At 46.6% G+C, this 27,045-nt stretch overlaps 2 protein-coding genes and 1 long non-coding RNA gene across 20 annotated transcripts in view; 2 read left to right on the forward strand and 1 right to left on the reverse strand.

The window, feature by feature from the left end:
* Positions 1–2,532: 2,532 nt before the first annotated feature.
* On the forward strand, positions 2,533–15,369 carry PRKAB1 (protein kinase AMP-activated non-catalytic subunit beta 1). Of its 5 annotated transcripts, XR_013400566.1 has the most exons (9): positions 2,533–2,991; positions 6,284–6,447; positions 7,925–8,018; positions 8,301–8,415; positions 10,517–10,650; positions 11,866–11,980; positions 12,296–12,354; positions 13,686–13,754; positions 14,001–15,369. XR_013400566.1 is itself a non-coding variant. In XM_015152911.3 (8 exons), the coding sequence occupies exons 1-7, from the start codon at positions 2,833–2,835 to the stop codon at positions 13,726–13,728; spliced, it is 768 nt and encodes a 255-aa protein (XP_015008397.1). In that variant the 5' UTR covers positions 2,533–2,832; the 3' UTR covers positions 13,729–13,754; positions 14,001–15,369.
* Positions 15,370–19,523: 4,154 nt separating this feature from the next.
* Positions 19,524–27,045, reverse strand: part of CIT (citron rho-interacting serine/threonine kinase) — a 197,790-nt gene continuing 190,268 nt past the window's right edge. For 8 of the 14 annotated variants that reach the window (XM_077955375.1, XM_028829963.2, XM_015152947.3 and 5 more), the window contains 2 exons: positions 24,197–24,500; positions 19,524–22,019 (listed from right to left, as the gene is read on the reverse strand). In XM_077955375.1, coding sequence (XP_077811501.1) covers positions 21,996–22,019; positions 24,197–24,500 — 328 coding nt within the window. In that variant the 3' untranslated portion in view covers positions 19,524–21,995. The remainder of the gene's footprint in view (positions 22,020–24,196; positions 24,501–27,045) is intronic. The other 6 variants (XM_028829964.2, XM_077955374.1, XM_077955372.1 and 3 more) reach the window with 1 other exon arrangement.
* Positions 21,931–26,619, forward strand: LOC144333148 (uncharacterized). The gene is made up of 2 exons (XR_013401552.1): positions 21,931–22,126; positions 24,574–26,619. It is a non-coding gene; the product is annotated as an uncharacterized LOC144333148 (long non-coding RNA).

The following is a 27,045-nucleotide window of genomic DNA, read 5'->3' on the forward strand; positions in this document are numbered from 1 at the left end:
CATCAGCAGAGAGTCAGAGAAAGATGAGGCGTACTGATGCTTGGGAAAGTCACAAACCATTGTTACATAGATAAGTAACACAAAATGACCCCTGAGAGACACAGCTGGGACCCAAGTAGACACTTGTAATTGGAGAATCTACCCTACCCATGATTTTCAATATGGGGCCAATAGCTGATAGATACCAATGTTAGTTTCTTTGTCATGAAATCTTGATACAATATAGTAAGACTTTCCAATCAGCAGTTGGCGGCATCCTCAGGATATTGTTGATTCTATTTGATATCAAGGGCCGCCCATGCTTTCACTGTTATCTTATTCAAGCTAGAGCGGATGTTTTAAAACTTTCTTTGTGCATCAAAGTATCTGCATAGCTCAGATAAAGAATCCACAGCTCATGTGTTCTTTCTTATCTCTCCAACTGTTTGGGAGAGATTCCCAAACTCAACACCCCACTGTCTCATGTAACCAAGTCAGGGCCGCTATTAGAAAAGCAGCTCAAAAAAGATATCCTGGGTCATTCACAGTATCTTAGCTTATTTAATTCAGCAAGCACATTCAACATTTCTGATTATATTGAGTAAATTCAAATTCTCAGTCATCAGGTCCAGGAAGACCCTCCTGGCTCCCCTCCCTTTTCCTGGTCTGGCTTAAGTCCCTTCTGGGCTCCCACAAAATCTCTTAGCTATCTATATTATTGCTTTTCTGTGGGTCTGTGCCAGCCTGTACTATATTAATTCCTTTGGGGCTGGAACCATATCTTATTTTTTTTATTAAAAAGTAGTACATCCTCACAGTAGAAAATTTTTCAAATACAGACCTATATAAATGAAAAAGTGAAAGTCCCTTTTCTGTCTACTCCTATTTGCAATCTCCCTCCTCTCCCCAGAGAAGACCACTATTAACAATGTGTTGTATACCCTTCCAGAAGTTTCCATTTGCAAGCCTAATAGTGCCAATAAAAGTGCTAACAGGTATTGAGTGTTTACTAAGAGTCAAGTGCTATGCTAAGCATTTTTATGCACGTTCCAATTAATTCACAAAACAAGCCTATAAAGTAGGTGTTATTTTTATTCCCATTTCACAAAAGAGACTAAGGTAACAGTTACTAAATGGTAAAGCCAGAATCTGACCCGGGCAGGCTGAATTCAGAGCTCACGCTCTTGAACATGTTCTCTCACTTGCTCCTGGACCTTGCAATATCATAGACACTTCCCCATAGTGACCGAAAAATTGTTTCTTCCTTTTTAAAAGTTGCTTGGTATTCTACAAAATGAATGTATTCCGTTCATTTTGCCATTCTTCTACTGAACAACTTTTAGGATTTTGTAGTTTTTCATTTCCTTATTTCACCAAGTCTATGATTCCATTGATTGTAAAAAGCATCCAATTTCAGAAACTAAAATATATGGGGATATGGTGGGTGACAGGTGCATCTTAGAATATATTTTTGCATGTAAATATTTTGTAAATAATGCTTGTAAATAATTTTCATGTGTGTATTTCTGCAGAAGTTTCCTAGGAGTAAAATTGTGTGTCAAAATGAAGGTGCATTTTTTAATTTTGATGCATACTGCCGAATTCTCTCCAAGAAACCTTATCTTAGTAATCTTGTGTTCCTCATTTCCTTAGCACAATGTCTGGTAATTTTTTAGGTACTAAATAATGTTCAGTATGTGAAATGCATGACCTGACCTGGCAAATGCAAAGTATTTTGAGATATTCACACACCATAAAACCCACAAAATATGACAATGACTGACAGTGAGAAGATGAGAATATTTTACTACCGTATTTGTATGCACTTCTTGTTGAAGCACTGGCCAGAGTAAATGACAAACGCTAATGCATCTTATGCAAAAGGATGTTGCAGAAGTGATTACAAGATATCTTGCAAAATTACCTATCAAAAGATTGCACACTCAATAAAAATACACTAATAACTCCAGCATTTTACAACCCCCAACCTACTAGACATAAAAAATTTCCAGAGATCTTATGGTCTGCCATTTTCTCAAATACCTGCAAGACTGCCTGCACCCCCGACTCTAATCTTCAGAAATCTTGATTCTCTGCAGGTCTGCAGTGCGGGCTGCATTTAACAAGCGCTCCAGGTTAATCTAATGCACTGTAAAGCGTGAGAGCACGTGCACTAAAAGGGCTTTAAGAAGAGGAGTTCCTGAATCAGATTTGCATTTTAGAAAGATCCCTCTGGCTGTAGAGTGTAGAATCAACTAAAAATGGGCAAATATATCTAAATGGCATTATTCAGCCCAGCGCTTGAACGGCTCAGGTTGCCGGCGCCCTGGGGTGCCCCCTGCCGGCACTCGGCAGCGCCTGGTCCCGGGCCGGGCCCTGAGCGGCCGGCTGCCGACTGCGACTGCGCGCTCTGAGACCTGCAGAGACAGCCTCGGGGCACCTGTTACCGCACCGCTCAAGACCGGAAGCGGAAATGGAATCTAGATAGCCTCGCGCGTTTAGCCGGCCGCCGCCACTACCACGCCCTAGGCCGGGCCGACTTAAGGAGTAGCCGGAAGCGGAAGTCGCTGAGGGGTGGTGGAGCGGTTGGGAAAGTGTCGGTTTATTTTCGCGCTCCTTGTGTTCTCGCCACAGCTTGCCTGGGCAGGTAAAGCGCGATTGCGAGAACTCGGCAACGCTGCTGACTCGGCTAGAACCGGCTCCCGGCCCGAGCCCGAGGGGCGTGGTATCCCGGTGCTCCGATTCCCTTCCGCAGGCTCCTTGGGACCCGCGGTTCTGGGAGTCCCTTGCACAGGGTCCCTTTCCTGCAGTGAGGCTCCGTCCGGCTTCCCAGTGTCCCCGCAGACCCTCATCATGGGCAACACGAGCAGTGAGCGCGCCGCGCTGGAGCGGCATGGTGGCCATAAGACGCCCCGGAGGGACAGCTCGGGGGGCACCAAGGACGGGGACAGGCCCAAGATCCTGATGGACAGCCCCGAAGACGCCGACCTCTTCCACTCCGAGGAAATCAAGGTGCGAGCAGTGTGCAGGAATCCGATTCCCCTTGACTAATGTTGAGGAGAGAAACCCTCCACTAGATTACCGTCACATCTTTTCGAAAACCACCAGAACGGGGAGGGAGGTGGTACATTACCCGGTGCACTTAAAAGCCAGATGGTCCTGTAAGAGTCCTCTTAGCGGTCCAAGAACCTAAGTCTAATTACCAATATGAGAAAGTCACCCTGAGGGAGGAGGCACTCACTTCGTTTAACAGCATTAAGGAGAAAGCAGCTCTGGGACAGTTTCAAATTCTTAATTAATTCAGAGTCAGCTAACAGTAATTGAACCTAGCTTCTGCTTTTCTTAGGTGTAATTAATTTCACCGCTTTGAGACAAATTCTCTCACCTTTACACAAACTGGAACTTTTGTAAAAGTTAGTTTGGGAGTTTATTATCCATTTTGGAGGCAAACCAGGTACATATACAAGCTGAAAGTTGAGCGGAACAGCTGACGGCGGTTGCCAGAGGTGTTTAGTTCTGCCCAACACTTGATTCGCCCTAGTTATTTTTATTTATTTATTTATTTTTTTAATTTTTTTTGAGACAGAGTCTCGCTCTCTTGCCCAGGCTGGAGGGTAGAACCACAATCTCGGCGCACTGCAACCTTCGTCTCCTGGGCTCAAGCCATCCTGCCTCAGCCTCCCGAGTAGCTGGGACTACAGGTGTGAGCCACCATGCCCGGCTAATTTTGTGTATTTTTGGTAGAGGTGGGGTGTCACCATGTTGCCCAGGTTAGTCTTGAACTCCTGACCTCAAGCGATCCGCCCGCGTGGGCCGCTCAAAGTGCTGGGATTACAGGCATGAGCCACCACTCCCAGCCTCACCCTGCTTTTTTTTTTTTTTTTAAAGCGTACATAGAAAAGTCTTTGGACTTACAGAGGTCAGTGGGTAATGAGGGTCTGTTGGAAGGAGGCAGCCAGCAGCCACTGAACTTCCCTCTAGTGTTGTTTAAATATGACTTAATCGCGCTGAAGTAGGCCAGTGCAAACATTTTTCTTCCTGCTGCAGCCTGTTTAAATTCATCAAAAGCTCAGGTGATTTGACTCCTGCTTCAGCCACACTCCTGTTAACCACCTTCATATGGTGGATATTTCCAGCCTCAGGGTTCAGTCCAAGGACATTTAATGGTATTTATGTGTTATGTCCGAAAGGAACTAATTGTTTCAAGGAACAAAGTAGGTTTGGGAAAGATAAAGCTGCCCTCTGCCCAACATACCTATTAGTATCCAATTTCATGTTAATCATCATCCATTTAATTGCCTGGCAACTCATTCCATCTGTGTTTGTCCTCATGTTGAGCGAGGTGATCACATCTCACACCTTCTTTTGGATCTGTTTTGAGCCTAACTACAAGAAGCCTGCTTTTATGTGGGCCTGCAACCTGTGGTTTGAACTTGCTTTCTGAATTTGTTGCATTCTTGAAGAGCTGTGTGCAAAGTGAACTTTAGAATCATGTTTCTCTAATGACGTCCTTTCCCCAGGAAGTAATTTTGGTCCCTGGTCCCAAGAAGGCTATTTAAGACACCAAAAGAATCAAACTACTTTGGTGTCTTTCTTCACCAAAGAAAGAACTACTTTCTTCAAGAAGTATTTGTTCTTTTACTATTCCAAAACACCTCCAGCAAATGTTGAGCACACACATAATCTATGGGGAATGATTTCAAGCAGCGTCCATTCTCACTTCATTAGAAGTTACTGAAATCCCCAGATACCAAAAAAGTCGTGAATTCTTTTAATTACACTAGTGCGCTATTTTGGGTATAGTTATTCTTAGTGTGAAGTGATTCCAGTCTGTTATTTAATATGTAGATCTTGTTAGAATTCAGCGAATGCAGGCATCATTTGGATAAGCTGAGGTATTTGAAAGGAAGGGGCTGGAAGCCTGCTTAACTCCCTAAAGAGTCTTCCAGCCAGAACCCTCTGCTCTTTTTAAGTCTTTGGCTCCTGACTAGGAAAAAATCTAAAAGGTGCATGACTACATATGTCATCCAGGTAGAGTTGGATGAGTTTCTTATTCTGGAATACCTCAGTTATACGGAACTTACCACACGAGGTTATCCTTTATCCTAATGAGGGTTCAGTCTTTGTCTTGCTTTATTCCCCAGTCCCTAGACAGAACTTTGTGAGCAGTTTTTCCCCATCCTCAAAATCTGAATTTGCCCATTTTCAGGTTGACAGCTCTAGAATTGTTCCTCTTAAATTTTCATGTACAGTCATACATCACTTAATGACAGGGACATGTTCTGAGAAATACATCATTAGGTGATTTTATCATTGTGTGAACATCGTAGAGTGTACTTACACAAACCTAGTCTGCTAGTCTATTCTCAGGCTGCTATGTAGACATACCCGAGACTGGGTAATTTATAAAGAAAAGAAGTTTAATTGACTCAGTTCCGCCTAGCTGGGGAGGCCTTAGGAAACTTACAATCATGGTAAAAGGCACCTCTTCACAGGGCAGCAGAAGAGAGAATGAGAGCAAGCAGGGGAAATGCCAGACGCTTATAAAACCATCAGTTCTCATGAGATTCACTCACTGTCAGAGAACAGCATGGGGGAAACCGCCCCCATGATCACTTACCTCCACCTGGCCCTGCCCTTGACACGTGGGGATTATGGGGATTACAATTCAAGGTGAGATTTGGGTGGGGACGAGGAGCCAAACCATATCACCTAGTCTATACTGTGTAACCTATTGCTCATGGGCTGTAAACCTGTATAGAATGTTATTCTACTGAATACTGTAGACACTTATTCCACAAGTGTATTTAAGGATTTGTGTATTTTAGTATATCTAAACATAGAAAAGATACAACAAAAATATGGTATAATCTTATGGGACTACCATATATACAGTCCATTGTTGACTAAGACATCGTGCACATGAGTGTACTTCAAATCTTGCTTAATTAAGGAAGGAACATGACATTTATTAAGCTAGCCTTGGATTCATAGTTGCCCCTTCCAAGTGGGTTTTATAGCTTCTAGAATTTTGATGTCAACCTCTTTAATGACAACAAAGCTAATTAGTAAGCACTCACTGTGTCAGACACTATGCAGAGCACTTACATAGACTGTCTCAGTCTTCACCACAACCTTAAAAAATATATTTCTATTTTGCAGGCAGGGAAACTGAGGCACCACTAGTAAGTTTCCAATCCTATGAACCTAGGTAGTAACAGCTGCCTCTTTAGAATAAATTGTCAATGTCGTCTGTTGTAGGGAGCTCGCTTATGGCTTTCTGAGTAAACTGCTCTGCTTCTAGGCACCGGAGAAGGAGGAATTCCTGGCCTGGCAGCATGATCTGGAAGTGAATGATAAAGCCCCCGCCCAGGCTCGGCCAACTGTGTTTCGGTGGACGGGGGGCGGAAAGGAAGTTTACTTATCTGGGTCTTTCAACAACTGGAGTAAACTTCCCCTCACCAGAAGGTAATTGCCTGGGGAGTGTTCACTTATTTGTCTTAACATAAATTCTCTTCTTTCTGAAACATCTCTGTGGGAGAATAGAAAACGGATGTTTGTATAAAATGGATGGCTAGTGGAAAAATGATTTTGCTTAATAAGTCTTAAGGTTCAAATGTTAAACCTTAGTGGTCTCTAGGTTTAGAGTACAGAAGAAAGAGACTATTTCTGTTTCACAGACATCTTTCACTTCAGATCCTCACCTATCTGTTCAGTCAGGACTTTTCCACAGAAACACAAAAATCTATTCCTAATGCAGTAAGGGGGCACTGGCCTGGGAATCTTAGAAACCCACATTTGAGCCCATATTGGCCACGCTGACATGGCCTAACATCTGAGCCTCAGCGTTCCTTTCTGTAAAGAGGGAATATTGGACCAGATGATCTCTGAGGGTTCATCTGACTTTGACTCCGTGTAATACTTTGTTTGAAAAGTACATGTTGGCTGGGCATGGTGGCTCATGCCTATAATCCCAGCACTTTTGGAGGCTGAGGCAGGAGGATTGCTTGAGGCTAGGAGTTCAAGACCAGCCTGGGCAACATAGTGAGACCCCCATTTCTACAAAAACAGTAAAAATTGGCTGGGCATGGTGGTGTGCACCTGTAGCCCCAGCTACTCAGGAGGCTGAGATGGGAGGATTGTTTGAGAGGTCAGTACTGTAGTGAGCAGTGTTTGCAGCACCGCACTCCAGCCTGGACAACAGAGCAAGACTTTGTCTCCAAAAAGAAAAAATACATACTATATAGGCATCATTAGCAAGGATTATAGTAAGACATTTTATCAGGAACCCCAGCATGGACTTCTGTCTTAAGTTGTCAGTGAGAGAACACCTTTAGTGAGTATTCCTGAGAAAATGAGGGAGAAAGTGTCAGGCCTATTGTCAGGCACTGCCTGCTTTCCAGCGGTTCCGTTGGAGAAGGAGGGAGCCACTCAGCCCAGCAGTCACAAGTCAGTTCAAGTCGGGACAAAACAACCCAATGAAAGGGCTCTTCCAGAGTGTGGTTTTTCGTTGTTAGGCAAGTTTCTTTAGAGAACATCTGAGCTTCCTATTCAGTCGATCCCTTCTCCTGCCCAAGGCAAAGTGACAAAGGGTAAAACGAGGCAGCTTGCTGTTTGTCTTGTGTTGTTATCCTCCTTGGCATCCAGGAGCCTTTCTAGCTTGAGAAGCACAAATGCCTGACTGTTGACCTTTTCACGTTAGGGCTGTGGTTTCCTGGTATTTGAGCAAGGTGCGTTTTCAGGAAAGTGTGTCACACTGCTGCTTCCTTATGGCCTTTCCAGTTTGAGATCATTATGCTGAATTGTCTAAATGGGCTAAAAATGTTTGTTCTGCAGCTGAACTCTTGGTTTTATGTGGAAACGTTTTGTTCTGTAGCTGGTTTGGCAAGTAAGCTCAGGAGGCAGCCCCCCCCACTGAATTCCTCTGCTTCCTTTTTCCTCACAGCCACAATAACTTTGTAGCCATCCTGGATCTGCCGGAAGGAGAGCATCAGTACAAGTTCTTTGTGGATGGCCAGTGGACCCACGACCCTTCCGAGGTACTCTTCCTCCCACCTCTGGTCCTCTGGGCGCCCGCACAATCCAAACAAATCACCTTCCCAAGGGATTGCCGCCAGGTCCCTTTGCCGAGCTAGTAAAAGTTCCTGTGTGTGGCAGAGCTGGACAGCAGCAGTAACTGGCAGACAGTTGGCATACTTGACCAAGATGAGCAGGGTGGCTAGCCAGGAGATGAGGCCTTCCAGCCAGGAACTCCAAGTCCTCTGAAGAAGAACTCCGCAGACCTTCCACGTTATGATTTCTGCCTGTCTGTCTCTTCCCAGCCCATAGTAACCAGCCAGCTTGGCACAGTTAACAACATCATTCAAGTGAAGAAAACTGACTTTGAAGTATTTGATGCTTTAATGGTGGATTCCCAAAAGTGCTCCGATGTGTCTGGTATGAACACAGTTATTTTATACCACATGCGTGCAGGTGGGGGCTGTACAGTCTAGAAATACTCTTGTTTCTCTTGCCTCTCTTGAGCTGAAGCTGCCCAATCAGATAGGCATTTGTGGCCCCCCCCTTAAAGGCCACAGAACTTAATTCCTAACTGTCAAGTTGTTGAAATTTAGCCGCAAGGGAGGTATAAGTCGTTTCCCTGGTCCTCTCCGGTATTCAGTAGGTCTCCTTGGCTACAGAAAGCAGACAGCGGAAATGGAACCGTAGGTTGATCTCACGCCAAGGACAGGGCTGAAGAGGCCCTGGAGGGTCGCACTGAGTCAGTGACAGCCCAGGGCTGGGGAAGCCTGTGTCTCATCCCACTTGTGGTGCCTGAAGCATTTCAGCCTGATGGTGGTAAAGGGACACCTCAGTGACCTTAGCGGTCACTTGTGTGGTACATTGGTACCTTGTGAGAATCCGTTCAGGGAGGAGGCGGCTCCCCATGGGAAACAGCCTGCACAGTGCAGGTCTCCTTGATGGGAAGCTATTTGGTACAGAAATACAGACCCAGTAAAACTTCCCCATCTTCTAAGAGCGTTTCAGGCATCGAGGTTTTAGTAAATTGCTTTCCTTCCAAGCCCCACAGGAAGAAACTACCTGGGACATGATTCGTACAGTTCGGGGAGGAGGGTTGCGATCTGAGTTGTTGGTGCCAACCACACTTCCCCTTCTTGGAGGCGGGGGCTTAACAATTCCTGGACCCTGAGGGAGGCAGTGGAAAGATGCCCCAGAAGAACATCTGGCGCACTAAGAGAACAGATTCCGTTCAGCTGACAGTTCTTCGTCATTGTCTAGTCGGGCCTGGAAGTTCTGCCACCAGGATTTCTTGTTACCAGTTCAGAAATCACAGGGGTAAAATGTCAATCACACTGGGCTCACTGTGGTTGACAGTTTGTTGAGCAGGACTTGGAAATCAAATTCAGTGTGCTTTTATCTGGATAATTAGTCTCTTAGAGATAATGTAGGTTTTTTACAGATAGTTGGGAATCAGGGAATGGAGGAAGTGTGCCCAGATATCCTCCAAAATGTGTAACTTACTGGTACATGTAATTTTCGGCCACTTACAAGCTTTCTAGTCAAGTTTCCACCTAGGGAAAGAAAACTGAGCCCTCACTGATAAGAAGCTAATTCCGCGTTCTCTACAGACTTCTATTTCGACACTTACTTCCTCAAAATGTTATTTACTCCTTATGGCTCAGTTTTCTGCACTTAATGCTTTTCTCAGTTTCTTGCTGTAATATGGTTGGGTCACATAAAAGGGGCTTGTCCCCTAAAAAATGACATTGAGGGAATTGGCAGAGCTGGGGCATAGCAGATTTTCTCTGGACGAGCCCCAGGATCTGGCGACCAGAATCATCCCATGCATTCTTTGGATGATGGCTTGGTACCTTCCGGCTGGCCAAACGTCACTGTCCAGCTGTGCTAGCATTATGAAATCTTGCTCTTGTAGAAGCTTCTCAGTGTATCTGAATAATCCAGATACTCAAGCAAGAGTTTGGAAGGAACTCGAGTGTAATGGAGTTAAAGAGCCATCAGAAATTGGGCTTTCAATCCCCCCCCCACCATTTTGAAATACGCCTCATTTAACCTGTTTTCTCCACTGCCTCTGTCTAAACAGACTGCCTTATCTTCTGTTGTATTGCGGCTGGCGGTGTCCATAACTTGGACTTAGCCACTTAATCCTCACTTAGTCTCCAGCTTCTTTGTGGTTTTGCCAGCCCAGCCGGAAGGGAGAAGGAAGTATTATTCTGCCGTGCATGTGGGATTACGTTATCGAGAACAGCCTCCTTGTGATCTGACCCAGACTCACTGGCTGGGCCACGTCTTCCACTAGGGCGTCTGAGTTGACTACTGAGTTGTATGCTAGTCACCCAGATTCCAAAAGGGTTTTCTCCTCTCTGTTCTGCACTCTTGGAACCAGTGCATCCTTCAAGAGAACGTAAATCTGCATTGAGGGAACAAGAGAAAAGGAAGACAAGATGATGACAACATAAATAAGGCTGCTGCTAGAATGCCTGATTTTCCAAGTAAATGTCCTGTTACCATCTCCCAACAGAGCTGTCCAGCTCCCCGCCGGGACCCTACCATCAGGAGCCCTATGTCTGCAAACCCGAAGAGCGCTTTCGGGCGCCACCCATTCTCCCCCCGCATCTCCTCCAGGTCATCCTAAACAAGGACACAGGGATTTCCGTAAGTAGGTGGGCGTCTGCCTGGACCGTCCTCCATGGGTCATGTTCAGTTGCTTTCTTTCCTGTGTCCACCTTTTGCAAAGCAGCAGGTGAGCAAGCTCAGTGTCGCCTCCTTGTGTGAACTGTGCCGTTCACCTCTGCTGTGGGGATGGGCTGATAGCAAGAGTGTGGACACCGAGTGTGGACGCCGCCGCCTCGTCTTACAAAGCCTTTCTGCACTTTTCTTCCTTGTCCTTCACTCCTGCTTCAGCCTGAGCCCTGTTACATTTAAATTTCACGACAAATTGTAATACCATCCCTTCTTAGTAAGCTACATACTGGAACTATGCTCTGGCCCCCACATTTTAGAATCCAGTTTTAATCATTAAATTGCTTTTAGAAATATCTGTACTCCTGGATCAAAATTTGGGATATCTAGGTAACACACATTTCTCCTCCGGGAAATCATTACCTGCAGAAAAGAAGTGTGTGTCGTCCTGGATCCTGAAGAACAGCCAATTCTGTTGTGATTCTGTTTTCTGTCCCATCTAACCTGGATTGCCTGCCCAGTCCACCTCGCTCTGGAATGTATGGCACAGCCATAATTCTTAGGAATCCAGGAATTCAGCTTGGCCCAAGCTACCTCATAAGAGACACTGTTTATGAGGCGCTTAAAGTGACCATGCTGCTACTGAACACCCCACCCTGAAGTGGAGGGCACGTGTGCCGAGATGAGGAAGGAACATGTACACGTGCAGGCGTCCCTACAGCGGTCCCTGCCGGGCTGCCAGGACAGGGTCTCAGTGCTTGTTACCCTACTCCAACAGGACTTGCCTTTCTCAGGTCACCTCCTGTGCTGGGAGTGCCCCTGCAGCTGGGTGGCCATCCTGCCCCTCCCTCCGTAAGAGGACAGGGCCGTGGCCCACACTTCAAAGAGGCCGGGGTAAATGCCTGGCCAGAGACACACACCGATGCCTCCAGCAGGCATGCAGGGAGCTCCCTTCAGGTCAGAAGGGAGGCCCAGAAGAGGCCAGTGGTAAGCAGGACCCACCGTCTTTCCAGCACTGAGTTGGCAACAGTCTCAAATAGGCCACAGGTGAAGAGTTTCAAGGACATGTAGCTTCTGCCTTAGAAGCGCTTAGTCGACACTGCTTCCCTTAGCTCTAACTTTACAAAGGTTGGTGGGTTAGATGACTTTCAGTGCCCTCCTAAGCTAGTAAGGTTTTGTTTTTTCTAGAAAAGGGAGGCATCACTAGCCATCTTCTCTGATGGAGACTGCTGCTGGGAATAGACGAGCTGAGAGTGGCCCAGGGGGCTGCGAATATGAGAATGTCAGGACCCGTCTGTCCAAGGTAGCACCAAGCTCTAATGTAAACTGTGGTTACAGTTGTCATTACTAAAGCGTTAACATTTATTTTGCCCCAAACTAATCTTAAGTGCTTTTCATGTATTTAAGCCTCACAACCACCATGTGAAGTAGGTGCTGCTATTACCCCCATTTTAGGGATGGGGAAACAAGCACGGAGAAGTAGGGAAAACACTTACAATCTACTCTCTTAGAGATTTGCAGGAATGTAATACGTGGTTATTAATAGTCGCCGTGTTGCACAGACGATCTCTTGAACTTACTCCTCCTGTCTAACTGAAATGTTGTGTTCTTTGACCAGCATCTCCCTACCCCCGCCACTCCTAGCTGCTGGCAACCACCACTCCACTGTCTACTTCTGTGAGTTTGACTTTCTTGGATTCCACTTAAGTGACATCATACGGGATTTATCTTTCTGTGCCTGGCTTATTTCACTTAGTGTCCTCCAGGTTTATCCATGCTGTCACAAATGACAGGATTCCTTTAAGGCTCAGCAGTACTCCATTGTGTATCTCGGTACCTCGTTTCTTTATCCATTCATCCACTGGTGGACACCTACGTTGATTCCACGTCTTGGCTATTATGAATAGAGCTGCAGTGAACGTGGGAGTACAGATATCTCTGACATGCTGATTTCATTTCCTTGGAGTATCTGCCCTGTAGTGGGATTGCTAGATCATGTGGTAATTTTAGTTATGATTTTTGAGGAACCTTCATACCATTTCCCATAATGGTTGTACTAATTTACATGCCCATCAGCACTGCACTAAAAGTAGCTTTTAAGTGTTCTCACCACAAAAAAATGGTAAGCATGTTATGCGTGTGTTAATGAGCTTGATTTAGCCATTCCACAACATATCCATATTTCAAAACAACATATTGTACATGGTAAATATACACAATTTTATCTGTCAGTCTTTGAAATTGATTACTTTTTTAAAAAACACCTCTTAAGTTCACACAGTAACTGGCCGAGCCAGCATTCACATCAGCCTGGCCGGTAGTTGGTGCTCTCAGCAGCCACCCCGAACGGCCTCCCAGCAGGAGCTTGCTCAGTATTTGTTGACACAATGATTGGCCCAGTCTCTGGGATCCTAAGCCTACAGCAGTTGTTCTACACTTTTTTCCATTTGAATTGCGTTTATAAAAGTTGGGGGTATACAGTGAAAAAATAAATCCCAGTTTCTGGCTTCTCTTAAAACATAGGAAGGCGCGGCGGGCAGTTCTGAGTGCCAGCCCGGTGGGAACTTTTCCAGAGTATAGTGGTGTCTTGCCCAGGTATCCGTTTCATTCTTCAGGTTATTGTCTGAGTCTTACAGATACAAGTTTCGAATCCATTGCCCAGGAGCGTTTAGTGCAGACGGTCTCTTCCTGTGTTCTCTGAAAGTTCTTTCAACAGACAGCCACTTTCTTCCTGCCCCTCCCTCCACAAGAGGACAGGGCCGTGGCCCACACTTCAAAGAGGCCGGGGTAAATGCCTCCAGCAGGCACGCAGGGAGCTCCCTTCAGGTCAGAAGGCATGACCTTCATCTCACCTGTCGTCTTGGACAAGCCCTTGCGCTGCCTGACTTGGGAAGAGAGGTCGGCCTGAGCGCCGCCTCCTGTCCTTTGCTATCTGGCGCTGTGAAATAAAGGGGAGAATCTTTTTTTCCAAATCCCAGATGCTCACCACTGCCTTTGTTCCCTCACAGTGTGATCCAGCTTTGCTCCCTGAGCCCAATCATGTCATGCTGAACCACCTGTACGCACTGTCTATCAAGGTAATGCCATGTCTGTCCCCGTGAGAGCTGTGTTGCCCAGTGTGTGCTCTGAGGACCCCCAGCAGTGGAATGACCTGGGGGAACTGACTTAAAGGGCAGCTTCCAGGGTCTGACACAGGCCCTCAGGCTCAGGTTCTGAAGATGGCCCGGGAATTTGTGGTTTTATGAAGCCCTTAATGATTCTCATGTACTCTGAGGCTCGAGCCCCTTAGTCCAGCCTTTGATCATTTCCACCTTGTTCCTTAGGATGGAGTGATGGTGCTCAGCGCAACCCACCGGTACAAGAAGAAGTACGTCACCACCTTGTTATACAAGCCCATATGAAGAGCTGGGGGCCGATGGTGGCCCAGGAGACAGTGCACTGCCAGGCTCCACGCGTGCATGCTTTCCCCAAGAGGGGACGGACTGTACATTGCTCATTTCACACTCTTCAGAAGACATTTCATACTTGCCCTGGTCCTCCTTGAAGGTTTGTCCAGGCAGAGCAGCTCCTGCAGCACCTCGGTCTGTGACAGTCCTCCTAGCACCCCCATGGCTTTGAGCCTCCGGGACTCATCAAGGCCAAGAAAAGAGGGAGGGGCAGCAGAGTATCTGCAGCCCTGGCCCCTCGGTGCGTGAGGCCAGGTGCAGCTCTAAACCCGCATTCTCGATTCTTCTTAAGCCAAAAATGAACGCTAACTCCTTTGCCAGTAAAATTCTGGGAAACAGGGACTGAAGCCACACATCGTTTCCAGTCGTCTGTGTGTTTTTAAGGACAGCCACTTGACCGTGTTGAGGCCTGGCTGTGGAACTAAGTACAGTGTTGGTCTTGCCTCTCCTTCAAAATCAGCAATAGATTGTCTCTCGGCTCCAGGGAGGTGTCCTTTCTATAGAAATTAGAAGCCGTCTGATTTCTAGATGAAGTTTTACAATTGTTTCTTACAGTCGCGTGCACTAAGTACTCTGTAAGCAGAGGTGACTGGCTGTGCAGCCTTAAGGCAATTTTTTAAGTCACCACGACTGGAAGTCATATGAACTCTGCTCAGCAATAATCTGTTCTCAGAACAGACCTCTCAACCCACTGCCGGATTTCTCCATTCAGCTGGATGATCCTGAGGACCGACCAGTTACCTGGCAGGTCGTCCAGCTTTTTATTTCAGTCATAATAGATGACGGTGTTAACCGTGAAAACTTGAGAGGCACTCTACCCTCCTCCCTGTAAAATCAACACAGTGTGATTTTACAAGGTCCCGTGGCACCTTGCTCAGGACCTCTGCCCCTAGTTAGCAAGCAAGACGGCAGCAGTTGCTGCTGCTGATTCTGAAAGGAATGTAGAACTTGACAGCAGCCTTCTGAGTTTGGGTCAGGAAGATGTCCTTTGGACCAAAGCAGACTTCTTTACACGCAGCTGTTTCCCAGGAGTCGCCACAGATGTGCCCACTATCCTAGGTTCCTGTGAGTCAGCGGAAGCTCCTGTTACACCCTTTGCTCCTGGTGGGAGAGGGAGGAGTGAGCTCCCTGGGTTCCAGTATTTACTTGGTATACCTGAGTTTGGGGGTACCCTTTTTGTTACTGTTTTCAAAACAGTGAATTACTGTCACCTTGATGTACAAGTTTCAATAAAACTTTGTAAAAATAATTGGACATGTGCCTGGAGGAGGTCTGATTTTACTCAGTCCCTTGGAGAAGAGACGACTCTTCCAGAGTTGCGTTTCAGTACCATTCTTGTGGCTCTGAGCGGACAGGGCTACTCCAGCTGCCCAGGCCTGAGAACCATTCCTGTGACCCACCCATTCACACAGTTTGGAAGCCTGTTAAGGGACCCCTATAACTGAGCCCCTCTGAACAGCTCGAGTCACAAGGGAAAGCTGAAGGAGGGTAACAGCAGAGGCCCCTGGCTTCGGCAAGTTGGTGGTGTCCCTAGGCTAGAGGGTTTGTTTCCTTTTGCTCCTAAACAAGCCCCACGGGACAACCTGGGATTGTGACCCTGGTGTGTGAGATACCAGGACATTTGTGGAGTCAGAGCTATTTTCATCCACTAAAAAAGGCTATGTCCTTCCTCCAAAAAGGTGGAAGGTTATGGGTGTCCCTTTAAGCCTTCTCAGGTTATCGGGGAACATTTTAAATTTAGCAGGAAAGCATGCTAATGAGCTCTACCCACTGGTGCAGAAAACCCAAGCTGAAAATGCTATGTAAAATAAGACTAGTGTACTGGAGCCGGTCACCCCGTGAGTTCGCCAAGCCCTGGGGCCACAGGGAACTTCCAGGTGAGGTCACTGCTGAGATGGAGGAGACGCAAAACAAGAGGACGTGGTCAGAGACAACACGTGTGTGCATATTCAAAGGATTTCATTTTCTTTAAAAAGCACATTATAGTCGGAAAGCCTGCCCACCAAGTGAAAGCCTGCATACCCAAGAAGCTAAAGGTTAACAGTGATTTTACAAAGGTGGAAAAGGAGACCTTGTTTTGCCCAAATCGCAGGGGCAAAACCATATGTCAAATTGTGTCCTATGACCAAGTAATCCTTTCTCCATTAGCATTTCCTTTATGGGCGAGGACTTACAGTTAGTTAAAGCTTAACTCAAATTGCTTTTCAATGAAGATATATTTTTCCCTCTAGAAACTGGTAGGTGAATTTATAGAGCCAAATTAAAGCCTAAAAATTACTAAAATGTAAATCAGTATTGCAGGGCCAGGGCCACAACAGGAAGTCAAAAAGCCAGACAAGAAAATTGCGCCTGCACCTCAACTAGCTCAATTAGGAAATCTCCAAGGCTCCTAAGGCTGAGAGGAAAAACCTGGAACATCATGATACGATCTATGGCTGAGGTCAGAGACTGAACGAGCCATTCTAGGAAAGAACAAAATTTCATTTTAATTCAGTTCCTTCTGTATGAGCACAATTTCACTTTCAAGCATTTACTTCCCATATCTGATCCTCCTCTGCTATTATGTCACCTTCAAAATTCAAATGTCCCCAGTACGATAGTACTAAGAGGTAGGGCCTTTAAGAAGAGATTAGGTCATGAGAGCCCCTCTTCTCATGAATGAAATTAAGGTTCTTATCAAAGAGGCTCCAGGCAGCATTCAGCTCATGTGCCCTGGCACCTTCTGCCACATGAGGACACGCAGCTTTTCTCCCTTCCAGAGGACCCAAGCACAAGGCGCCATCTTGGAAGCAGAGAGTAGCCCTCACTAGACAAGCAAACCTGCCCATGCCTTAATCTTGGACTTCCCAGCCTCCAGAACTCTGAGCAAATGAATTTTTGTTCTTTATAAATTACCCACTGTCAGGTATTTTGTTAAAGCAGCACTGAATGGGCTAAGACATCCACCAGTGTTTACAAATGGTTTGAATGAACTGATGAAGACCCAAGACATGGACCACTCATCAAATCATAATGTTTCTGAGGAATAAAGCTTCAGCACTTCTCTTGACCAGCAAATTAGTGGAGAAACAAACTAGAGCCTTCTGCCCTGGTATGCCAGCTATAATTGTCTTCAGGAGAAAACACGGAAGTTGTAGATACATAAAACCCCAGTCATCCCTATTAGAATTGTAAAAACATCCACAGGGTCCTCCTAAGAGTCATCGTCACTGTAGTGAGCCAGACATTTGGAGAAGATCCCAAAAGCTGGAGCAGCAGCCGGAGCCCTGTCTCTGGGACCCCAGCCGCCGGCTCTAGGACGAGCCACTGGGCTCTGCCCTCAGGGTTGGCTCCCACAACTACATTGTCTTGTCTTTCATACAGCTAAAGGGCCTTTCCCCAGATGAGGATGCCAGCTCTTAACTGCTACCTCCCCCTAGAGTGAATTCGCCCAGGCCATCTGAAATACTCACTGGCCAGTGAGAACAGGCCAAGATGTGTATACCCTTGGTCTATTTTATGTTTCCTTTTTCGTGGCTCTCTGAAACACAGCCTGAGTCATGCAGAGTAATAAAGTCATTTTCAAGGTTTTTTCGTCTACCTCTAACAATCCCTCTAGGGTAAATAGAGTTCCGTTCATCATTAATAGACTCAAAGGAAAACAAAGTGATCAACACTGGACTCTATTTCCACTACCCCCACCCTTCCCAGCTTCAGGAAACAGCTTCAGCATTTGAGTGGGCAAATGAGAAACTATTTTTCTCATATAACACTGTAGGCCTAGAGCCACGGTCTACATGCTTTAGACATCATTAGCAGTATTTAAATTGCCAAGGAAGACATGGGACTAAAACTAGAACAGACCAAGGTTTCTCAACCTTGGCACTATTGAGGCTTTGGGCCTGCTTTACAGTGGGGGGCTGTCCTTTGCACTGTAGGATGTTGAGCAGCATCTCTGACCTCCACCCATTGGATACCAGTAGTACCTCCCAGTTGTGACAACCAAAAATGTCTCCAGGCATTGTCAAATGTCCTCTGGGAGGAGGGAAGCAAAATCTCCCCATGGCTTAGAACCAGTGGAACAAGCCAGTGAAACCATTGTATTCTGAGAATGGAAGCTGAGCTGGCCCCCACGAATGTTTTCTACGGCAAATCACATTCAAGAGGTCCAATTCTGAAGACAGTCCTGTTAAGCAAAATTCTCTCTTTTGGTCTAACCCTCCAAATCCTAAAGTTACATGGTTATGGAATTTGCTATGCAATCAACCTCCTTAGTCTGGTGACAATTAAGTTGTAAGTGCAGAAAACATGACACCTAATTTTGTGCTTATGAAACAGGAGTGGCCAGCACGAAGGGTTAGGCTTCATTTTGCGGCGTGGCTGCGGAATTGGTTGTTTCTTTCAGGCTATTCTTTCGGGTTCAAACACTTTTCCTCGGCACTTCCTTTTGAAATCAAACTATGTTGACTTAGCTTTGGAAGTTTTCTGTGGCCTCCCACAATTCTCAGGACAATCGCTGAAATAGTTGGTTGATATTTAACAGACATTTTCCTAATGCTACAAGGAAAGAAAGGTTCCACATTTCACTGCTTCAGCTTCTGAATTATTTTCATTCTTATAATTATGACCTTGTGGTGGATTTTCATGCCCAACAGTAACACCAAAAAGAACAGAACTGCGTCTGTGGGTCCCATCACAAGCAACGAATGACAGATACGACTCTGTGAGCCCAATTTTGACCGTGGTCAGACGACTTCATTAGAAAATAAAAATTCAAAGACTACAACCCACAGGAGCCATGAAAACAAAAACATCACCATTTGCCAAAACCCTTGTTTGTCTGGATGGAGCAAGTTTATACTAACAAACTAAAGAATGAGAAAAAATTTATCTTGCAGACTGTAAAAGTTCATCTAGTTAAAAATGGGAGTATTTTCATTTTGAATTACCTTTGATTTGAATTCTTCCCTACAAAGAAATCTACATTATTAAATTGTAGTTGGCCTTATCATAATAGATGAAAGAAATCTTGAGCTGACCTGTTCCTGGTTAGCTGATTATGGAAGTGGGTAATCCGTTCTTGAGTCATCCTTTCCAAATGGCCTTTGTGACAGCTTAAAGAGCTTTCCAGCTCTGCAGTCCTATAATATGACCTTAATAGCCAATTCATGGTTCACTGGAAGTACTGACCGAATTTCCACAATGTCACACTCTTGGTAGAGAATGCCGCCAATTGCTTAACTCCAGGATAGCAGTGTGCCCTCACCACCACGTGGCTTCCTCTATCCCACTCCAGAGGAAAACCCTCCCCACAACGTAAAGAAGGTCCCGTCCATGACAATACACCTACACTGACACGCTGGTGATAGTTTTTCTTTCATAGTCTCAAAAAAAAAAGAGGTCATTGCACTAAAGCACGCATTTTTAGATCATTGCTTTATTTCACTAATTGTTCAACAACAAAGTTCATTCCTCTCAAGGTGGATCTTGAATCATTCCTTGTGTTCTCTTCCTCGTTCTGAATAAAAAAGGTAATGAAGAAAAAGCCTGTACTTTTGGAGACCTAGAATCTTGATTGATGCTAATAAGCTTTTGACAGCAATTTCGTGTTACGATATTTCCTGCTGGCATCTTGGTGGTCTCACGGGGCTCCCCACCCTCCAGTGAAGATGGCTGTCCACAACTACCACCATTGAAACCAAAAGGAAGTGTTGAAAAATGCACCTTTTACAATAAAAAAGTAGAAACCAATTCAATTTCCTCTTTTTTTTTTTTTTACGAATATAAAGTTTCTTGTAAATATGTACAGTCTTTTGAGCTAGTTCTATATAGCAGGAAGCAGTTCACAGATGAGACACACAATATACATTTTCAGGGCTCAGGAAGCCCGTTTCTCATGGAGATCCTAAATGAAATGCCAAGACTGAAAGACCAATTTTCAGTGACCTTTCCAAATACTGTGGACCAAGAGACAAAAACTTCAGCAAACATTCAATCAAATCTGCCCTGGGGACGGGAGGGGAGGGAGTACGACCCCACAGACTCCAAGCAACACATAAAACGCGACAGCAGGACATTTGCCAAAGGAGCTACCACGTGGAGGTTTGTAGGCGTTTCAAACAAGAAAGCACTTAGGTTAAGACACGAGCAGGAAGGAGCTGGGATGCAGGCCAGGTTGCGATCTGGAAAGGGATCTGAACTGTGGACACATGGTTGAAAACACGGTCGTGTTCACCTGCTGCGGTGGAAACGGGTCTACCTTTGAGCCTACCTAGGAGGTGCCTGGGTTGTTGAGGCGGGCCTAAGAGTCGTGGAGGACCCAAAGCAACAGATGCCTTGTGGGAGATTAAAGGCAGAAATAAGGCCGCGAGTTAGCTTGCCAACTACAAAGCCTCTAGGTTGGTTCTATACCAGTTGCCAGGAATTTCATACTCAAATAGGAGGGTCCGGAGACCCGGTGGGAGCCGCACTGCACCTAAGGACTTCCCAACCCGGGTGGAGCTGGAAGAGTTGAGCTGCGGCTGCTTTCTCACACTTCCTGGTCTCAGGTCCCCTAGCCCTAGGGAAAGGCTCATTTGGGAAGTCACAGTTTCGTGGGGTAGAACCGCGCTGGATTGGGTGTGAACAGAGTCATCCTCGGTAGGCAGGGAAGTGTGAAGCTCGGAGGGGACACTGAGTGGGAGGTGGTGGTTTGCTGAAATCCTTCTCTGGTCGTAAGGCTTGAGCGTTTTGGTTTTTTTTGTTTGTTCAGTGCTACAGACTGCAGCTTGTGGTGGCCAGTTAGTCGGCAAGTCGTCAGAGGGTCTCGATTCGGCAGGAGCTATGGGATGGTGTTAATACATTGGCAGAGCAACCCAAGGGGGCAGCACATGCAGTAAACCGCCATGCAGAACTCCCGACGGGCCTCTTCCCCATCCCACAGTGGGGAACAACACACTGTCACAGACAGGAGGTGGGTGCCCCCGTCCCCTCCCCGACCCCGAGACCCAGGAGTGCTGGGCTCCGAGCAAGTCTATTGCATGCTTTCCTGGCCAAAGCTATATGGCAAGCGGGAACAGCAGGCTGGGGAGATGATGCTGGGGGGCGGGGAAGGAAAGCGTCTCGAGGTCCCTTGGCCCCAAGTCACTGCCTCTGAGCTGAGGCCCGATGACCTCAAGTCACTGCCTCCGAGCTGAGGCCCGATGACCTCCGTACATTCTCAGCTGGTGGGAGGGGAAGTCGTCAAGGCCATAAAAGGCAATGAAAACAGTAAACATTTGGCTATGATGTCACCCTGGGGAAAGCAGGGCCATCTATGAGAATGAACAGGAACAAGGATGAACCTACGTGGCTGCAGGAGGTTGGCCAACTGACCGGGACTCTTCTATACTACGCCTCGGTAGCAAAGACCTGATGATGTGATCTAGCTAAAAATGACTACAACAGGAAATACGTTGCTATTCAAATCTATTAAGAATTCTGTTGTCTTAAAAAAAAAAAAAAAGAAACAAAGGAAAAAAAAAAGAAAAACCAACCAATCCTAGGATATTAAAGTAGCTAATTAGGATTCTAACCACGTCGTAGTCAGCATCCCGGTTGGTTTCCTTTGATGAACTAACTGGTACAGGCTAGAGCTAGGTACAAAAGTTTGTGAATGCTTTGAAAGAGTAACAAAGTGCAAAGAGATGGCTGCAGGGAGGTGCCCAGAGCAGGCACCAGGCCTGACAGCTCCGAAGAGCCTCAGCCACCTGCCCCTCCTGGAGACAGGGGTGTCCGTGCTGAGGTGGGTCTGGGCCCCACTGAGCCAGAGGGTGGCTGAGAACGTGGGCGCTTGGGTCCCCATCAGCAGAGTTCCATGGTGTGTTTGGTGTTTCCTGCAGATCGAGATGAGGAGTTGGCTTTTCTGGCTGAGATTTATACTGAAGACTGGTCCCAGACCTAGGAATGAAATAAGGAGGAGGAGTGTTAGCCATCCGAGGCCAGAAGTTGCTGTGCTCACCTTGCACAATGCAAATGGGAATCTGCAGCCCCTTCAGCAGTTAGCAGTGAGTACTCAGCAGGGTACTCAGCAGGGCAGCACCCGCTCCAGAGCCTGGGAAAGCCAGGGAGTGAAACTCACTGGAAAATCCGAAAGCCGTGTGTGTACCTGTGTTGCTGTAAGCATGTTAACGCACACACACGCACATACACAGTTTCACCGGTCAACTGGGAGGGATAAGAAGCCACATGGATGGTGTTTCCTTCTTTCTTTACCAGCAGGTGAACTGCATGTGGCATCAGAAGGAGAATGCCACCCAGAAAATCAGCCCCAAATGGCAGAAAGGTGGCTCCTTGGCCTGCTTAGCCTGCTGAGGAGGCACCAAGCACTTGAGCCATCCCCTGCCTGGGGGAGCCCCTGGTCTTCAACACCTATCCCTCTCCTCGATCGCGAACCTAAAAATTACACAGATCATTCATGCCCATGATTTAAACATTTATAAAAGTTCAAAGTTCTTCTGGAAGGCAACCACTGTGAACACTTTTCTGTGTAGCCTTCCAGAAAAACAATTTATATATACACATGAGTGGGCCGAGCGTGGTGACTCATGCCTGTAATCCCAGCATTTTGGGAGGCCAAGGTGCGAGGACTGCTTGAGCTTAGGAGTTCAAGACCAGCCTGGGCACACAGCGACATTCTGTCTCTAAAAAAAATAAAAAGGGGGGTGGGGGTGGGAATTAGACAGATGGTGGCTTAAGCCTGTAGTCCCAGCTATTCAAGAGGCTGAGGCTGGAGGATCACTTGAGCCCAGGAGTTCAACGCCATGGTGAGCTATGATCACGCCACTGCACTCCAGCCTGGGCAACACAGTAAGACCGTGTCTCTAAAACAACCAAAAACAAAAACAAACAAAAAGTGGGGAAAAAAGCCAGACATGGTAGCTACAGCCCATATTCCCAACTACTCAGGAGGCTGAAGTGAGAGGATCGCTTGAGCCCAGGAGTTCGAGGCTGCCGTGAGCTATAATCACGCCACTGCGCTCCAGCCTGGGTAACAGAGCAAGATGCTCTCTCAAAAAAAAAAAAAAAAAAAAAAAGCATATGTGTGTATGTGTATGAATCTGTATGTATAGTAAAGCATGGAACATTTTATATAGGATGCTATCATTCGGGTTTTAAAAAGGAGAGCACACATATTTGCTTGTATGCACAGACTATCTCTAGAAACTGCTACCACTTGCCTCTGGAGAAAGGAAAACATATTTTTTGGTAGCTATTATATTTTGAGTTATACACATACATGTTTTCCTTTTTTTTTTTTTTTTTTTTTTTTTGAGACGGAGTCTCGCTCTGTCGCCCAGGCTGGAGTGCAGTGGCGCGATCTCGGCTCACTGCAAGCTCCGCCTCCCGGGTTCACGCCATTCTCCTGCCTCAGCCTCCCGAGTAGCTGGGACTACAGGCGCCCACAACCGCGCCCGGCTAATTTTTTGTATTTTTAGTAGAGACGGGGTTTCACCGTGGTCTCGATCTGCTGACCTTGTGATCCGCCCGCCTCGGCCTCCCAAAGTGCTGGGATTACAGGCGTGAGCCACCGCGCCCGGCCCATGTTTTCCTTTTTAATCACACACACGTTATCCATTTGCTTAGGAAGCTATTTCTTTTTTCTTTTTTCTTTTTTTTTTTTTTTTTTTTTTTGAGACAGAGTCTTGCTCTGTGGCCCAGGCTGGAGTGCAGTGGCGCCATCTCGGCTCCCTGCAAGCTCCGCCTCCTGGGTTCACAGCCTCAGCCTCCCGAGTAGCTGGGACTACAGGCGCCTGTCACCACGCTTGGCTAATTTTTTCTATTTTTTTTTAGTAGAGACAGGGTTTCACCATGTTAGGATGGTCTGGATCTCCTGACCTCGTGATTCGCCCGCCTCAGCCTCCCAAAGTGCTGGGATTGCAGGCGTGAGCCACCTCACCCGGCCAGGAAGCTATTTCTTAGAGTACATTTTCTTCCTAAACTCCTGTGTCTCACAAAGTCTGAATTACAGTCATGGAGTTCCTTTTTTAAACAACAGTGGCCCCGTGGGGGTCCCAGTTCCCCAAGTCACTCTTGGCCTCCGCAACAGACACACAGGCCTCGGGACGTTGCCTCACCTTGTTCACCTGGGACAGGGGGGTCCTCACGGCTCCCGCAGGCAGCCGGCCCCTGCTGCTGTCTTCAAACAGCCTCCCAGGGGACCGCTCTCTCCGTGTGCTGAGCATCCGGCCCGGGGACTTCTCCCGCTCCAGGGGGCGGCCAGGAGACTTGTCCCTGCGCAGCTCGGTCCGCCCCTCGCGGTAGCGGTGGGGTGTGCTTGGCTCTCGGGGGTGGCTGGGGCCTTCGGGCGGCGCCGGGCTGGAGGCCACGCGCTTGGTGATGTGCTCGTTGTACGTGGGCGGGCCTCGCTTGTTGGGGCTGCTGGCGACAAAAGAGGAACGTAGGGAGCTGCGAGGCCACAATCCCAGAGGGGCATTTTCCTTCTTCCCTGCAGAACCCCCGGCTTGACCCGGCCTCACCACTGATTATCAACAGATTAGACCTGGAGTTCTTTGGACTTTGCCTGCGTTTGATTTTTGGCAGCAACGACAGGGAAGACAGCAAAGATGGCAACAAAAGACAACCCACCTTCCTCAGTGCAGGCTTTCATTTACTGAACACATACTGTGCGCCAGGCCTGTGCTAAGCTCTTCACCTGCCACCTCTCATCATCTCATTAAACCATCACAGCAGCTCTTGAGCTAGGAACAAGCATGACCCTCACTGTACAAGCAAGAAAATGGGGACAGACAGGAGTTAGGTGACTCACCTGAGCTAATGAGTGGTAAAGCTGGGATTCCAATAAAGACCAGTTGGATAGGTCGGGCGCAGTGGCACACACCTGTAATCCCAGCACTTTGGGAGGCCGAGGCAGGTGGATCACGAGGTCAGGAGTTCGAGACCAGCCTGGCCAACATGGTGAAACCCCATCTCTACTTAAAATACAAAAATTAGCCGGCGTGGTGACATGCGCCTGTAGTCCCGGCTACTCAGGAGGCTGAGGCAGGAGAATTACTTGAACCCAGGAGGTGGAGGTTGCAGTGAGTCAAGATCGAGCCACTGCATTCCAGCCTGGGTGACAAAGCGAGACTCCGTCTCAAAAACAAAAAAAACACCAGTTTGATGTCATAAGCCCCATACTATATCCTACTGACCTAGTATTTCCCAGAGCCTAGAAGGCACACAAGGAAGTCTTCATCTAGGAGGTCAGCCTGCTAAGACCCAGAAGTCAGGGGCCCACAAAGGCCCTCAGTACAAGGGAGCAGTTTGGGGAAACCCTGTACTCATCACTGTTAACTGCCATGTCTGTCCCACTCCTGGGTCTGGTGTTTGGTCACCTCTCGCCCCAGGTGGCTTTCCAAGAGTCTCTCTGACACCTGATGCGAATGCAGATGCTCAGAAGGTTGGTGGTTCTCAGTCATGGCAATAAGATGACCGAGAGGTGTAGGGATCAGGCCTGATAGAGTCAGGAAACTAAGCAGGGCAGACAAAAACAGTAGAGCAGGCTCAGAAAATATCCCAGGCCTCAAAGGTTGATAATTAGTAACCAAACAGTTGAAAACACTGGGGCCTTTTTGTACCACCCAACCCAACCCTCCACCCATTCCTGGCCTGGATATTTCAAATGAAGATTTCAGCAGACCTGGGGCCCAAACTCCCTCTCTGAAGATGTAGTAAGACCCAGAAACACAGAGAGAACTGAAATGTAGCCTTCTGAGTCAATTCTTTCCCACCCTCGATCAGCTCAAAAAGTACTAGAGTCCCTGTTATCTCAGCATAATTCATGCTTGGAAAAGGCCCTACTTAAAATGGGGGAAAAAATTATAGTGAATATTACTTGAAAACATATTTTGTTTGATTAAGGCTTTATCTTGGAATATAAACTTATTTTATGCTAGATATTTTTTAGTATTTAAATTACAATGCAGCTGATTCCAAAAATGAATCCAGTATGAATCACAGAATGATTTGTTTTGTGCTAATTCTCTCAACAAAATTGTTGCTAACATGCTCTGACATCAACGTTGGACACGTTGGACTTTTGCAGTAAGATCCTAAAGAAGGCTCTTCGAAAATATTTGAAAAAGCCGGGCACAGTGATGCATGCCTGTAGTCCTAGCTATTAGGAAGGCTAAGGAAGGAAAATCACTTGAGCCCAGGAGTTCGAGACCAGCCCAGGCAATATGGCAAGACCCCACTTCTAAAAAACTAAAACTAAAAATTAGAAAAAGAGAAGTGTAGAGCATCATTGGTTTTCCCAAAGGACTATCTTCGTCCTTGATATTTAAATCCTTCTCATTGGAAGAGGCTATCATTTTATCAACTTGTTCATTTCTTTCTTCAATTACTGGTCTAACTATATCAGAACCTCCTCTGTCAACGTCCATAATTGAGAAGCGACAGCAAAGACAGCATTTACTGTGGAAGGAGAGACTTTAGAACAGGCTTGAGGGCCAAATCCGGAAGATGCTTGTTTTTATAAATAAAGTTTTATTGGAATGAAGCCATGCCCATCTGGTTATGCATTGTCTTACAGCTGCTTCCGCATGACCACAACAGGGCTGAGCAGCTGAGACAGAGACCATATGGCTCACAAAGCCGAAAATATTTACCATCTAGACCTGTGCAGAAAAAGTTTGCCAGTTCCTCCTCTACAGTGTAACAGAGAGGTTGGTGTGCAGAGATAATTTCATAAGGGCTCAGTTCATAGTGAATAGTTTCATGCCATGCTCTTGCTTTCTCATGTGACTATAATGTTTGGAGATTCAGACAGCAAATGCTCAGAAGACCAGAACCCCTGTCTGTGCAGCAGTAAGATTTAAGATAATGCAGATTTCAACATCTTGAAATCAAGGTTTATATTCATCTCTAGCCATATGGCTTTGAAATCTGGAAGACAAATAAAAAAATAAATTCCGAGTAGGAG

Source organism: Macaca mulatta, chromosome 11, assembly GCF_049350105.2.
Source record: "Macaca mulatta isolate MMU2019108-1 chromosome 11, T2T-MMU8v2.0, whole genome shotgun sequence".
NCBI classification, from domain to species: Eukaryota; Metazoa; Chordata; class Mammalia; order Primates; family Cercopithecidae; genus Macaca; species Macaca mulatta.